The sequence below is a fragment of the Homalodisca vitripennis genome, chromosome X, assembly GCF_021130785.1.
Source record: "Homalodisca vitripennis isolate AUS2020 chromosome X, UT_GWSS_2.1, whole genome shotgun sequence".
Classification (NCBI taxonomy): Eukaryota; Metazoa; Arthropoda; class Insecta; order Hemiptera; family Cicadellidae; genus Homalodisca; species Homalodisca vitripennis.
In genome coordinates, this window is record NC_060215.1 from 74974371 (window position 1) to 74991817 (window position 17447).

The 17447-nt window shown below is 34.4% G+C and overlaps 1 protein-coding gene across 1 annotated transcript in view; it reads left to right on the forward strand.

Moving 5' to 3' along the window:
- LOC124369216 (Down syndrome cell adhesion molecule-like protein Dscam2) overlaps positions 1-17447 on the forward strand; it is a 39063-nt gene that overhangs the window by 3977 nt on the left and 17639 nt on the right. Inside the window, exons 4-6 of the mRNA XM_046827058.1 lie at positions 1188-1330; positions 3169-3300; positions 15151-15457. Coding sequence (XP_046683014.1) covers positions 1189-1330; positions 3169-3300; positions 15151-15457 — 581 coding nt within the window. The 5' untranslated portion in view covers position 1188. The remainder of the gene's footprint in view (positions 1-1187; positions 1331-3168; positions 3301-15150; positions 15458-17447) is intronic.

A 17447-nucleotide genomic window follows, 5' to 3' on the forward strand; every position in this document is an offset into this window, starting at 1 on the left:
CTAAAAAATATTATATTGAAAACTTGTACGTACCAATTAAAGCCAGCTAAAGGGATACAATTATTATCAACCCCTAAGTTCGATTTGATTTTATTGCTAATAATTAACTATAAATCCTTTAACATCAGTCAACGAAACACAGAACAAACTATAAAGCCTACATATCGTCTCACAATATCGTCTTGAAGGTACCGATACCAAGAAGACCTTTGATCGTAATACTGTAACCCTAATACCGTAATCCGAAAGTTGAGTGTGAGACCCCATAATTTTGACAAACACTGGCTCAAGGGGTACCAGTAAAAAAATAAAACATGTAAATACAAATTTTAAAAATAGACATTTGAACTGACATAAACGCATAAATTTATAGCTACAAACCATCGTTTACTAACTGTAAATTTGAAATAAAATGTATTCAGTTTATATTGTGTGCTTCTGATAACCACAGAATTCTCAATCAATGAATCTTTCGCTCTGGAATTCTGAGATGATGGAAAATATATAAAGAACTTGAGTATACTTAGTTTTGTGAAAGTACAAGTTTTGTGTGAATTCTTTAATATATTTTAAAAGCTATTAAAGATAAATGGAAAGGAGCTATTAAAAATTCCTTTACACTTACTGTACTAGGAACAATCATTATTTTAATATCACAGGGATACACAACATTCGTTTCAAAACCAATATCAAATAAACGTAAAGCTTTTCAAACTAATCTTAATTTTCTAAAGTAGAGGTTTTGGTCCAAATTAATTGAGTACCATTCACTATACTTTAGTAACGTTTGATTAATATGTGTAAAGATGATTGTGTAATTTGATGAAACATTATATTGTTGATGGTTTCGTAGAAACCAATAATATTTTATGTTATTTATACATGTCATATTTACATGTGTGTATGATTTTATAAGTTTTTCATTTATGTTTACTTTGATGTAATTTATGAGGACTTCAAATTGTTATTTTTCAACAATTAAATACAAAATATGTAATAATTTCTTTTCTATAGACGAAACGAGCACCTAAGAAAGCCATGATAAAAATAACTTCTACATAAAATCTAAATATACTGCCTAATATCTGTACAGTTGTATAAATCTTTAAAGCATAATTGTTTTTGGCATACATCACATAAACTTTGGAACATTAGTTTACCAGTAATATTGGTATTTTGCAATACAGCATGAAAAACTCGACCGTGCCTGGTGGTTTAGTGTCAGAGTTATCTGTACGAAACGTGAGAACAGACGATAGCGGAGTTTATACCTGTATTGGCAGAAACCACTTCGGTCAAGACCAGACGACTCTGCACCTTCTGGTCCAAGGTAAGTCAATTTCATCAATTCAATCGCAAATTAGATCTATTTATACGTTGAAAATCGTGTAAGGTTTTAGGTGAAAAATCTACTATCTTTTACAATTGAAGATATTGTAAATATTTACAAAGAGCATGACAAGAAAAGGAAATCGTGCATATATATGTTTATGTTTAATAAAATAGCTTTAATTATTTTATGCTGAACACATGGGTAGAAACTCAGGTTTGAGTATGTTTAAGCTATTTGCTCTAACCATAATAACATTATGTAATCGTCTTTGTTGTAACATAATGTTACCAAAATCTGAGGATTTATCGTATGTTCGGTTTTTGCTATCGTAACAGTGGAAGTAGACGTCACAGATAGTGAGGTCTTTGGTTTTGGTTCAGTTCTCTTTGTTTCACTTGTATGACTGGCTTCTCCTCTGGTCATATACTCCGGTGTATATATTTTGATATACATCCAAAATTTGTTCCATCCAAAAAAGTTTAGAATAGTTCTCAGAAAATTTAAGATGTATAGGTTCATTTCTAACTATATACTTTCAGTTAATTAGTAATAGAATATGTTGTATTCCGGATTCTATTCTTTATAAGTGCAATTTTTGGGCGCCACCTGACGAGAGGTTTTTTCGGGACAATCGGTTTCATTACACTTCTATTGCTACTTATTTATAGATGCAGCCGTGTGGGGTTCTATCTATAGGATTCAATGTATAGCGATGCATTTGTCTTTACAAGTGCCCACACTATACGCTGAAGGAAAACGAAATGATTTGTAATATCAAAGAAAATTAACAGAAAACCCCCCTTTCCTGAGTGAATATCTCTCTCTTTTTTGGAATGATGTAATCACCGTTTTCTGTACTTTATTTCACGTTTCAACGCAAATAATCATTAATTAGCACTGAAGAGATTTTCCCAAAAGAAAATTTAACATTAAAAATAGAATTAAAGGTCACACAGAAATTATTTTGAAATGAGAAAAAAAAACAAACTTCGATACCGGTGTCTGTGATATATTCTGTTTTAACGCTGTTGACTTGACCCGGTACTTTTATGGTCTGTGACTTCCTCTAGTGTAAGTTGTGTTGTGATAAACTGACATGTTATGATTTTAATAAATACAGGATAACATAAATATCCTTTAGATTTACCACTAGTACTACCCTCGATATGCTTTATCTATCCTACACAAAGAACAATACTTTTGGGTGTAGGATAGAAAACCTAGACGGCTTATATTATACAAAATGTGCGTTTATGAAATAGTTACGGTAATGAGAGGCTTGTGGAAACCTAATTTATTTCCCACTATTACAATAGTTCATATCCAATTTTTGCTTTTGATATATACTGCACATTAAATACTAGTTTTATATTTAAAATAAAAAGCCTATATGGCTTATAGCATGCAAATTATACTTTTAAAAACCAGGCGAGGTTTGTGGGACCTGTATCTAGTATTTTTGCTACTATCAGTAACCAAGATGGCCGGTTTACCGCGTAGGAGCGATTAGATTCCAGCTAAAGTAATTGTAGTTCAAACCTCAGCCCATATACAATGCTGCAAATTCAGACGTGAAAGTAGTAGAATATAATTTTTGTTAAGTATAATGCTTAATATAACGAATGCAAATTATATCCTATCAATAAGATCCCTTTAAATCATTCAAGAAAACAAATTAAACCCTAAATATATTTTCTAGAGAACATCAGTAATATCGCTCGCGTAATTTGGACAGTGGTAAGTATTTTACATCGTTATGACCTTTATATTCAGACTAGTGTCATCATTTTTCAAGTCGTGTTGTAATACGAGTATAACCTTCTGTTTGTTTCCAGACGCCCCGGGTAAACCATTCAACGTACGCTTGGTAGACCAGAGTAGCCGGCAAGTGCAGTTATCCTGGGCCCCTCCACAGGACGGAAATAGCCCCATCACGCGCTACATCATCCGGTACGCTCCTCTGCAAGGTAAGTCTACACCAAAATCTAAAATTTTATTTTAAATTTTACATAATTTTTATCGAGTACTGAAACAGTATATTAAAAGTGTCGAGCTGGTTTTCTACGTTGAGAATAAAAACATAAAGCTTAAACCTAAATGTCAGAGGGCAATTAAAAGTTTATTAATCTAAATTGTGATTATAGCGACAAATAATGTTATTGTGAGAGTCAAAGTCGGTAGAAGGTAAGATCTAAAGAAGGTCTGGAGGCAGTCCTCACAAGGCCAGCAGCTGGCATTGCCCCTGTAGGTATTTGTTCCAGGTCTGGTCGGTCTGGTTGTTATGAATTAGGGAACACTCCAACGCTCCAGCAGCAGTGATAAAATTTTAACATCCCGGACATTACTTTTGCGGTGGAAAACGTTTACTAAAGAATCATGCACTATAGGGTTGAGGAGGGCTTTAGTAGGTTTCATCATCACAATGTAACCGTCAGTCGTGTTCCAAGGAATCAAGGGTCCCAACCCTAACAATCCTTACTACCTCAAAATTGGAGCATCGCCAGGCTCAGCTAAGACATTCTGATAGACATTATCTTCAGAGGAGATGGCGTTGTCCTGAAAGTGACGAGGAAAGCTGGTTACACTGTATACTCAACGATGGAGCTTATCTTAAACGGCTGTAACGCCTCCATATCAAAAAATATATGCCCGACACAGGGCAGTGCTCCAGTGTACTGGTGAAACGTAGAAATTGGACTGGTCCGCAGAAGGCGAAGCGCAGCATTACTTATGGATGAGGGTATAAATGATTCACGAAGTAACCACCGAGGTGTTGCGTATAGCATCCCGGCTTGGAAATGAGCATCTAGTAGGATCAAGTAGATCGAGTTGCTCTCTTATGGTCAGGGAACACGAGGATATTACAGGCAATCTTGGGCAGATTCGTTTCTTCGCCTAGGCGAAGTTTACCGAACCGGACAGATCCCGTAAGGCACGGAGCCCCAATGGGGTCCCGGCGGAGGTATTCAAGGTGGTGGCTCGGACCTGTTCGCTGTTACTGATAAATAAGTACAACCCTTGTTTTAAATAAGTAACTTGCAACTTTTGATGCACGTTCCAGTGCCTGCCTCTCATAGCAATAGGCAAGGGAGATCCCAAAACCCTGTTGGCTTACATATCACTCTCTATGCTCGACACGGTAGAAATGCCCCTTGAATGGATGTTAACGTCAACACTCGCCGGAGCGGTCAAGGAGGCCAGTGAGCTTTAGCGATCGTAAACACTGTTTCCGAGTGGGCCATTCTTAAGTTGGAACATTTTTTAGACACAGGAACCATCACGCGCGTCGTCTAGGTTTGTTAGCCACACTGGAAGTACGAAACGCGTTGAATTCGGCTAGGTGAGCTGATATATTGATCGCTCTGTGGCACAACTTCCGCGTTTCTGGCTATTTCTTGAGGATGCTTACTTAACAGCTAATTTAGGGACAGGGGTAGTTGACCTACATGACTGCCGGCGGGCTACACCTGATGAAAATCACGGTAGGAGCTGCGTAGAGCTCGAATCAGGGACCTGACCTCTAGAACATCGTGAACTACGGAATCTTCCGAATGTAAATGCCAATAGGGTAGGGAGTTTCTTCGTAGGATACGCCGATGACATTGCTGAGGTCATGTAAATGCTATGAGGGAGGTTAGTCTTGGGATACGCCGATGACACTGCTGACGTCATCAATGCTAGTACCATCGACGAAGGCACAGTGGCTGCTCAACCGAGTCTAACTGCATCCAGGCAAGGATGGGTAAGCATGGCCTGGCTCTGACGATAGAGGAGACCGAGATCGTACTACCAGATGCAGGTGGACCTAAAGACTATTATGACGAAGAGCGCTGTGATTTATCTTGGCGTGTCGTTTGATACAAAACTTACGTTATGTCTACATCTCTGGCGCGGCAAGTATGGCGTGGGTTTTTCTTTCTCTTTGAGGCAGCTGATAATCATTATCACAATTCAAGCAGGGCAGACAAGTAGTGTGTTACCAGCCCCTGCTTTGTGGGTTAAGCACTTGGTGCTTCTGTATGGGTGCGAGATACGAGCGGTTATTCTACTTCAAGATCGCTAAAGACACAAGATGAAGGCATAACAGAAAACGGGGAACGGATTGCGAGTGCTTACCGAACTGTCTCTGAACCGTCCGTTCCCTAAGTGGCGGGGTCCATTCCAATCGCATACGAAGGATGCGAGTATAATAACGGACGGAGCGTTAACACACACCAAGGTGCGAGTACTTACCATGAGCAACTAACAGGAACGATGGCTAATAGAGAGTAGAGGATGTTGGATGATTAGGCTGATCTGGGATCTGACAGAATGGATGGAGCGGAAACCCTGGGGGGGGGGGAATACATTTATATCTAATCCAGTTTCTCACCGGCCATGGATACGTTCGAGCGTGATGTTCAAGATGGGCATGCTTAAAAGTCAGATGTGTCCGTATGGGGACGTGGAGCACGATGACGATAAAAACAAGTTCTTATTTTGCAGACTGTGCGAAAAAGAGAGGGGGACTGTAGACTACCATTGTTTAGCTGTCACCAGACACCAGTTTTAAAAACATAGTCACCGGAAGAACAGTACTTCTGCATATGTAGATGGGTTGGTAAAAACCAATAAATTAGAAGAATCATAATACAACCTCGGTTGATATTGTAGGAGTCATCTGTCAGCTTAAATAGGCACCCTCTTGAAGTAATACAGAAAGCAGCCCCAAGAGGTACTTAAGCTTGGGCCGATGGGGATTTTGATGGGTGCTAGTCCTACTAACCAGTGGAATACCTTGATGGTTCAGTATCATTTTCCCCATCATCACAAAAAAGGAACTCCGCCTACCTTAACCGTTATTCTCTGCAGTAGACTGAACTTATTGTTTCACCCTTCAACGCCAATATTTCAATAATTGGAGTTAGTAATGTACTGGTCCGGGAAATCTATGCGGTTGCCCAGATCCCCCAATGCTTGTCCACTTCGTCTGCAAACCATTAATAAAGTATAATCTGACCTAGCAGAAACCTTCACTCGGAGCACAGATGGTTTTTATTACAGAAACTGGATCAAAATCTCCATTGTTCTCGTTTGCTACTCTTGGCTACTGAAAAGTAAATAAAAAGTATTTAAAGTTAATCATTACGCATTACACGTATGTATTAAATCAAGTTTATTTATCATTTTAAAATTTAACAAAAACTACTTTAAGTCATTACAAGAATAATTGAATACGTTTCATACATCTAGAAATGTTTACCTAGCTAGGTTTTCAAACAAGAAGTTGATGAAGTATGCGAAGACTACTTAATATATTAGAGTAAGTGCTAATATACTTGGATTACTTAAACTAAATTTTACAGTTCTACAGTGTACAGCTAGAGCTTTCGATAAAGCATTAGAGAGATATTCAGACACAACTACAAGCTCTCTGTGAGTGTCAAGCACAACGAGATTTGCAGTTACTATTACATTACTCGATACGTACCGTGCCCTTTGCTTTGTAACACTGTATAATTGAATTTACTTTTGTCGGTATTGTGTGCAATGATTAACTGAAATGCATTAACGTGTAGTATGAATATAGCTTTACAATATCACCTCTGGTTTGATGTATTGTGAAGACTGGGGAATACACTTCATGCATCGCGGAACAATCCCAGTTCTCATCCCTCGCTTGTTTCCTTGGGATTTGACCTCCAACCCTATGTAGGGTGTTTTATCTGTAACACAAAATATAGACATTAGGCCTTTTGGATGGAACTAACGTAATCTTTATTAGATGATTGCGAGGCACAGAACGAATAAAAAATTAATGTATGGACTGAAATAATTTGACAGTAACATCATTTTTATATACAGGACTATTTGTGATAGAAGTACATCTAACAGGTGATCCCTATCGAGATTTCTTGACCACATTTTGGTAGCAATGAGCACACTTCTTGGACCGCTGTATCTGGTTGCATAACACACAGGACACCTGCACCACTACCAAAGGTACACACTAAGCGTATCCTCACCAGGAATACTAGTTGGCCTAAATCACCTTAATATTTGTTTGTTTATAAAGTTTTTCAATCAATAGAACTGAACTAGCAAACATTGAGTTATATAAAATATATAAAATAATTGATTCAAGTTACGCCTAAACTACTAAAAATATTACTGCAAAAGATTTTAATCGTGTCATAGCACAGCATATGGAAAGGTATGAAATAATTATTATTTTTTAATTCTTGCAACTAAAAACATTAAGGCTCAATAATGACCAACACAAACTTTCAGTTATGGAAGTTTAAATTCTATAACCTCAGACAAATCAATCTTTTTCAGGTTCGTTTTGTAATATTTACTTTCTGTATTACTATTTGAAACGCTAACCTTTAAATTTTGGATTAAAAACTTTCCATCGACTTCCCCAAATGAAAATATATATTTTTGGTAACAATAATATGAATTAAGTGTGCCAAAATCTATATATCTGTGTCAGCTCATTCAAAATATAAAAAATTAATTATAAATTTGTCTACCCTGAATACAAATCGATGTGTTACTTCACTTTTTCGTCGTTCCTTGATAATCAGTGGCTCAAAATAGAGCTTAAAAAATAAAGGGCAAGATATTAGGTCGGAAAACTTAAATAGAACGTCTCAACACTCGCTGATGTCTAGGAAATTCTGATACGAATGGAGACGTTCAAATGATCCATAAATGAAGAAGCTAAACTATATCTAGAACAGTACTATTTTGATAAGCAAAGTTGTGTTCATCCCAGTTATAACACAAAGCGTTAAATATTAGAATTGATATATCATTAAGTCAATTCCTCTCAAGGGCACAGTGTTTTCAAATAAATAATGTCGAAAACATAAGGAGGAACTAAAAGAAAGGTGTAATAATATACAAATAAAAGGTTCTTTTCTACGGATACGTGAACCTTTAAAATGGCCTTTTCAGGAAATATTTCCATACAATATCTGAAAGGAAATACATATATATGTTCCTGTTGTAATATATAATATCTAATGCAACAGTTTGTACAATATAAATTGAATTGTCCACAAGTACTTCATTTTAGCTAACCTCGACACTGGTGGTGGTCAAAACCAGAATACTCGAATCTTAAATACGATACTGAATCTTAAAAATCCGATTCTCGGTTCTTGAGTTTCTAACTCTAATAGCTTTTTAACCTAGGTATGACTTTAAAATCATCAGCAGTCCAATATCTGTCAATCCCAAACCTTTGGGGACCAACCAATAATCCAAGAAAGTCTGTTTTGTTTTAAAGTAAATTACAAAGATTGAGAGAAATAGCTGTATTTAAGAAGTAAGTAACATCCCCTACCTTCTAATTTAATTTGATACATTGTAATATGGGCTCACAGAATATATATCCTGAAATATAACCTGAAAAATATGGGTATATATTTTTATAATTTATAAAACGTTATTTTAAATTTCAAATGTAAAAAAATGTCAAGCCTAGTCATGATGAAAAATATTACCAAATAAACATAATATATTTTAAAGAGTAAATATTTATACAACTGCAAAAATACGAAGTAAACAAAAATTAGCAATCATTAGTCGCGTCAAGCAGTGGGTGATTTCGTAATATTAAGCGATAAAAAATCAGATAACTTATAAAAACCGCCCAAACTTGTCTCATGTCATAAATTAATTAAATACCAGTAAATGATTTATGAATGACCAAAGTATGTTATTCCCACTTTTTACGTTAATGTTTAATACACATACAATGTTTTATTACGTATTTTCAATCATAATTACATTTTAACAGTTCAAATATTATTACGAGTGAATATTCAAAAAACAAATAACAAGTAGCTTAATACATGGTTGTATTATTATTTAAATCATTACACATTACACATTTTTTCTGTATATTAAACGTGTTATTTTGAATCTTCTTGTCTATCTTTATTCTATTTCTATTCGTTCAGTAGTTTCAAATTCTGGTTCAAAGAGTAATGTTAACCATATCAGACAGAAGTTGATTTTATTCTAGCCGTTTAGGTGTTTCTGTCTTAATATCACACAATAAGAGGAAAAGAACAAACTGTAGAGGATATCTTGTAAGCTGGTTTTCCTTTAAGATTTCCTGGAATAAAAACACCGAAACCTTCTTAAATTCTTATTTCTGCATTCTAAACCTTGTTTTTTGTGTGTGTGTGTGTGTGTGTGTGTGTGTGTGTGTGTGTGTGTGTGTGTGTGTGTGTGTGTGTGTGTGTGTGTGTGTGTGTGTGTGTGTGTGTGTGTGTGTGTGTGTGTGTGTGTGTGTGTGTGTGTGTGTGTGTGTGTGTGTGTGTGTGTGTGTGTGTGTGTGTGTGTGTCAATCTGTAGACAACATAACTTTGATAACCTGCGGCCTATGGATGAGAAGCGTGTGAATCGCAGATGGCGTGGAGTTACATAATGTTACATGCAGTTCAGCTGTAGTCTTCATAGTTCCTCGTTGATAAATAATTTAGAAAACAATCATTCAAGAGCTGCTCTATCGCAGTATGCTAAGAAACGCCAGTTATCGAAGGCGACACGAGTTTTCTACGTCCTCTTGAATTTTGTGGACTAGGTAGGCCTACCGGGTTTTTGAGTTTGTGTCGTATGTGTTATGGTACTTAATATTAGTTTTGCTGTAGCTGATCACAGAATGAAGAAACTTTCTCCATGTTGTCGTTCTTCAGTATTACGTATCTGAAGAATTAGCAGTATTTTTACTCCTCACAAATTGTATCTAGAACAGTGTTTCGTCTGTTTTCATGGTAACTTTCAATACGCCACTGTTCGTACTTCCTTTTTCATAATGCCAGCATTTCCGGAAAGTAGCCGCAGTAATCTCGCATGCAGGTTTGTGTAGCAAAATACAATATCGGTTAATAAAGCAGCCTTAATTATATAGTGTGTTCTAAACTATTTTCACACTGAAGGGATCTTGGAAACTATAAAAGATACAGCAAATATTAAATAGAAAAAAGTGTGTAATAACAACACCAACAAATTAATGTGATCAAGTTGATTATTGGTTGCGTAAAAAAACTTACGCAATATTTGCGTCAATATTTTCAAACTGTCACAGGTCTCTCATTAGTAGAAACGTTTTTACATGAAATCTGCATGAACATTCTTCTATTTTTAAAAAATAGGACAAAGACAAGTAAGCAGGAGCTGTAGGGTTTGAGTAATTTTTTGTTAACTAAATGACCAATTTCTAACCTAATCAAGTAGATTTTACTGCATGAAAATACCATATATGTTATTCTTTCCTCGTGTTCTTCATCCAATAATTTAAAAAACCTCTTTTTGAATGGTTTTGTGTGAAGGGAATTTTTATCCTACTATTTGGATAGTTAGTAGTAAACCTGGCTGATATTTCCATGCACACAATGTTGAAATCAGCTGTTTAGTAAAACATACAAATTATCAGACTAAAAATTACTGTTTCTGAAATTTTTTTAAATCTTCTATCAGCCAAATAACACGTTATCTTCTTATATCATAATTAAACATTTTATAAAACATAAAAAACCGTATAAAATTAAGTAAACAACCAATTATGGGTGATTTATCCCCAAATAAAAATATCCAATCTTGCTCAGTCTTGTGAACATGCGGGCCAGAGGACCTTTTTAGTTAGATAAAATGAGCTGAGTTCAAATTTAATCAGGATATTTAATTATTTTTTACGATGATTCTTATTTTTATTTTTTTTAAACATAAGAATAGAATCCTTTGGAAAGAAATTCGATAGTAAAACACTTAATTTCCACTTTTGAGCGATGTCATTTTCTCCCTCTATTTACTTTAAACGTAAACATACCAAGGAATGATAAAGACGCATATAAATATAAGTTAACGGATGGGTTACAAAATTTAGTACTAAATAAATTGGAAAAGCAACCCTCTTAAACACCGTTTTAAGAGCCCTTGAAACTCTAAGTTAATTACACGCGTTCTACGTTAATGAGGTTTTCCACAAGCAGAACATTTAATTGGACTATACTGGCAATTATGTATTTGCTTGTATCTCAAACGCGTGCTAACTCTTTGGCATAGGGTTTTGAACCCTTGAAACTCTTTCGTTACTCGGTAGCAAACCTAATATTGTAATGTAACGGAATTTTCCAGGTAAATTACTACTACATAAATGTCAACTAATATTGCACAGATTAATGTGTACATGTTTTACAGTCGATCTTAAGCAATGGGCTGTACTTGTTTTTTTGAATGTTGTAAGTCTTTTTAATATACATATGTGAATGAGGAATATAAATTAACAAGGTCAAACTGATTTTTGAACCCTGGTTCTATCAGTAAAGCAAAATTATTTTGAGTTGGAAATGCTTCGAAGGCAAATAGGAAGTTTATGAAAATGTGAGTTATGTGTTTTATAATGATACCTCACCCGAGTAAGTTGTATTAATTTTTAACTCCATATTATGTTTATGTCACGGGCCCAAATATTTGCAACCATTACAGAGATACGTACGACTCGTAAGCCAATACGTAAAATAATTTAATTTTCATTAATGAAATATCCCTTTTCTGTATTGTGAAATGAAAATAGTCTACTACATTTGTTTTTCTTATTAGCTTCTTCAACAAAATACCTTCACTTCAAAGTTTCTTATAAGTAAATTTGGGCTGCAGTATAAAAATACTTTATAATTGCTATCGTACTCTAATATAGCCTATTTTTCCAATATTAGTTATTTTTACTTTACCAATATTAGGTATTTGCGATGTTGAGCACCTTGAAGCATTGCATTCATTTTGTTTGCAAATGTCTTATTGAGCCTGTTTTCCAATGCATATAATCTAAACAGTAGCGATATAAAACTTTTAGATTTTTGAAGAGAACTTCACATTTCTGGAATTTCTCCCCAACGGAAACTGGAAAAATGGAGAAATGCTTGAATCTAGTCTGATGTGAATTATAGACAAGGTGTAAAATTCAAAGTTCAAACTATAGTTGTAAGTGGGTAAAAATGAATTTCAGTGAATCATTTTCTGAATTATGAAACACATTAGACAGTACACTAGATCATTTCGGTAGGTACACCCAAGCCAATAGCATGGATTTTAATCGGGAAGGGGAGTTTCACCCTCGTCATGAAAGGTCCAGCCCATCCAAGATTTTACGGAGTAGACTATCCCCACCTGTTTCGATTAGACGAAGAGTTTCTTACTTTTTAATTTGGTAAGGATTTTCAATTATTAAAACAGCAGTACGCAATATTGATTATCCTTACCACTCAACTAAATCGCAGAGAAATGTCCCTAAAAATATTTGTCACTACTTACATATTTTACTGACACATGAATTTAGACAGAGAAATTTGTAAACAGTTTCTTTATTTCACAATTCTAGATAAATATTAACATAAGCCACCAGTTCCTGGTGACCACACTGCTCCTGTTTTAAACTTTTGTCCGTCTTTTTCGTAAACTGACATAAAGTCCCGAACAAAAGCTTGAACAAAGCTTACGATCATTACAGTTATGTGAAATATTTGAAGATTATACCAATTGGAAAATGTAAATCTTCGTATCTTGTGATATTTAACCCGTGCGTTTTTCATCTACATAAAACATGTTCAAAGAATAGCAAGAAAGTAATTGTTACAGATCAAAGAAATCTATTCTCTTTACACGTAGGCTACCAATCTTAACGTATGTGACGCAAACTATCAAACCCGCTCTGATAAAAAAAAAATACACATAGCTCGTAACATGAACTCTAACCTGACATATATTAGTTATAACCACACGGAACTTGACAAATAAAAGAATAATTTTAACTATTACGAGTACATTTATTCTTTAGTATTCGATAAGTTTCATTTCAATTTTATATCATTAGTTTATAACAGACATATTACTCTTAGTTATAAAGGCTGAGCAATAAATGTTATAAATCAAACATAAACACGTCGAAAGCACTTTTATGTTAGTTTGGTGCTCTAATTGTACTAACTTAACTAATTGTGATCATGGACGTAACAACAGTGCTTTTTAAACTTAAATAAAATGCGTATTAATGATTATTCATGAAATAAATTAAATGTTTTTGGGACTATCTCGCCCATCACGTATAATAATGTGGCGTATATTTCAGTGGCCTGATTCGTAAGAACTAACTTAAAACAAAGAGCGACAGAGAGTGACTGGCTTTTAAGAACAACAATGGCCGCCCCACAAATACGTGACGTCGCGCTGCTGGATAAGACCGAATGCTACTAATAAGTGAAGCATTATAAACATAAGTCTCTATTTTTTCCTATTCTTGTTGAATTTGGTCAGTAAGCAAAGTGTTTTATCATTATAACATTCTTTATTCGTGGATTGTGGACAACAGTATTGTAAGTAAACCCAAAAGCATTACAGTGAACTGAGAAATATAAGAAGTGGTGCTCTTTAGCCATTACTTACAATTTTTAAATGATCTAATAAACTCTCCTGAGATATGTGGTCATTTGGAACAATTTCAATATCGTAATCCGTTTTTAAGTTAAGTAATTAAGTTTAAGTAAGTAATTAAGTTTAAATAGCAGTCTTTGGGAACTGCAGTTTAAAAAGAGAGTGAAACGGTTATTATGAGAACCCATAATATGGCTTGAATATCTATACAACAATCCATGATACTTGGTTGTTGTCAAAACATTATAGTAACAATTCCATTATTTTAGTATATTTTTTAATTCGTCCTAAACTCAAAGTCGTTAGTTTTCTTAGTGAAACCACTAAGTTATGGAATCACTACAATACTTTTTAATCGATACGAGGCATATTTAAGGTACATATTATATAAGTGTTCATTTTTAATTAAGGGGTTCAAAATACGGACTGGTAAATTAATATCTTAAATTTTATTCATGTACGAGCACTTTTTATTCGAATTAATTTGGATATGCCATATTGCCGTGTGTCACAATAAAAATATGTTAACGTATTTAATATAGATCTTAAAGGTTTACTTCGATCAAAAAGAGTATATTTACAGCCCTTCCAGTCCCCCCCCCCTGGGGCCTTTCATATTTTCCACCTAATTCATGACAAATATATTTCCTGTGTCATAGTAGTGCTTGAACTGTTATTCTTATCAATAAAATATATATTTACGTAGGTCTAAGAAGCATGCTTCAGAGAAAAAGCGTCTACTTCCTGTTTTCTATATTATCACAATTTCTTTAAAATTTAATTATAAACTTATTCATCATTCAGAAATGGAATAACCATGATCTCAATGGGTGGTTGATCTTAATGGAGATATTTTGTTTCATGAGAAAATTAGGTACATTTTTATGTCAAATTTCACCTTTTTGATATATTGGGAAATTGGAGAATTAGTGACAAGTGAATAACTAACTAAATAAAGATTTTACCTTTTATACCAGGCCTCTTCATCTGTTCCCAGTTCTGCTGCAATGATAGTACTATTGTATTAAAATCTGAAGGCTAGTTGTCATTACTTGTCGCGAATATAACTACGTACAGTATTCTATGCTATGACATGACTTCTCATTCTGAAAAAAAAAACAGCGACCTTGGGGATTACGATATATCACCAACTCTAACCTAAAACTCTCAATTACCAAGAGGTATTTTATCAATTGTTGTTAAAATCATTATGGGTATGTTGAGAAATTCGTGATATTGGTATTGTTTGTATCTGTGAGTGATTTCCTCTAAATATTTAACTGGTTATAACTGTTAAACTTGGTATGACGGAGACGAAGTCCAAAAACTGTATCAATTAATTTTAAATGTCTTTTAAGAAGAAGAACACATTTATAATTTATTGGTTCCAGGAGACTCTTGGTTGGAAGGAAGTCTAGAAACATCCGTAGAGGGCAAAGAGATAGTGGGAGTAATGAGTAACTTACACCCAGCAACTACATATTCCGTCCAGATAGTAGCCGAAAACAGTCTAGGGGTGGGAGAGCCGAGTTTGGAATTGCGAGTAACAACTGACGAAGAGGCTCCTTCAGCGACTGCCAGAAACATCAAAGTCGAGGCTACATCATCTACCCAGCTGATTGTAACCTGGGATACGCCGGCTAGCGATCATTGGAACGGAGTGCTTCTGGGGCACTACGTGGGCCACAGGGAAGCAGGGTAAGTGCACAGACAGCAAAACACCAAGTTACAATTAACATGCAGTAGTGCCAATCTTAGAGTAGGTCTTGGCAACAGAATATATCGTTTCAATTAAAAAGTACAGCGATTTAGTTTTTAAAAAGAATTTAGAATATTGAATGACGCTCTCTGTTTGGAATAACGAATTACAATAGTGTAGCAACTACCGTGAAATACAAAACTCACCATTGGAAAATATTGTTTTAAAAACTTCTGAAAAGCTTATCACTGAATTGAATACAAATTTATCGAATTATGCGTAAAAAGTGAAATTAGAATTAATATTGATAGCTTCCGGTCCAATGATAAAACTACATTATGTTAATATTTTCCGCCAAGTGGTCCATCTTTTAAACAGGTTCTATTGTAAAAATTGCCTGGTTCTATTGTCCGTAATTTAGTCATTGCTGAGGTAAGGTTATAATCATAAATATTAATTAATAATTATTATTAGACCAGCCCGCACCAAAATGGTTACTACTGTCTATTTGACTCACACCTTGGCTGAAAAATAGATAAATGAACCGTACATATATTTGTGTATGGTAACAACTAATGATATCTGTTTATTGCAACATACGTTGAGAAGGATCAGCCACTGTTGATGCACGTAAAACTGGCAACAGTGTTGGCCGCGGGGTATATAGGGGGGATTGAACATATCAGCCACCATTTGACTAATATGCATAACAACATTTAACTTATAATACTTGTAACATATATATGGCTGTATAAAAACCGGTCAATAATAATAAAACAGGAGCATTAAGCTGACACTAATATAATGAAATTACAGTAATGTTAGTACTTTTGTTTTTGAAGTGACTACTTTTTTGGCGGGCTATGGATGTATGTTTTGAACGGGGGAAAAACTGTCGTTTCGCGTCATGAAACGCCACGTCACGCGTGTTCGATTACAGTGGCTCTCCAGGCGTGCTACAGAGAGGTTATTTAGACAAAACTCTCTATTTCAAACACAAATTGTTCTTTAGTGTTTTTGGAAAAAAATTTTGTTTATTGAGATACAGGATTTCGGAATACTATATTCTTTGGATAACCTCCAGTATTCTAAATCAAGTACTAATCAGAACATTATGGTGGTATGTGTGAATAACTAATGTATTGTTAATAGCTTTGGTAATCTAATTATATACCATAGAGGTAGGGAAATTTGTTATAAAATATGTTTGCAATACTGAAATTTTAATTTCATTAAGTCAAACTACTAAAACTTGTACTAAATATTTTTCTAGACATTACGTATAATTCTGAACATAAATGTTTCCTGGATATTTTTTAAATTAACTGAGGTAGAAATATTCTTCAGAAATTAAATGTGGAGGTAGCAAAAGAAAATTGCAATTAAGCTGAGTTATAAATTAAAGTTGTTTTGCTTCTTGGTGTTTTAAAAATTAATTATATTATTAAATTTATTACACTTGATTGATTGTAGTAGGTTATAACATTTAAAATGTTGAATGTTTATAGTTCGAGAGTAATTTTTAGACAAAACTCACTATTTTAAACACAAATTTATCTTTAGTGTTTTTTGGGAAAAAGTGCTTATTTATTGAGATACACGGTTGCAGAAAACTATATTATTTAGATAAACTCCAATATTCTAAATCGCGTAATAATCCAAAGGTTATGGTGGTATGTGTGAATAACTATAGTTAACAGTTCAGGTACTCAAATTTTATATCATAAATGTTTTGAAATTGGTTAAAACATTTATTTTACGTTATTTCTTATAATATTGAAATTTTAATTTTCCAAGGATTTCTGTAGGTAAAACTCCTGAGATATATACAATGTTGCAAGCTATAGCATTGTAACATTTATATTCCCAAGATTTATATTCATAGCCCATTATAAGAAGTAGTCACTTCTGTCGGTCAGTCCCACGATCTTTACATTTTTTTAGTTGTTTTATTTATTTAATGTTATTTTCAAAATACTCAAACATACT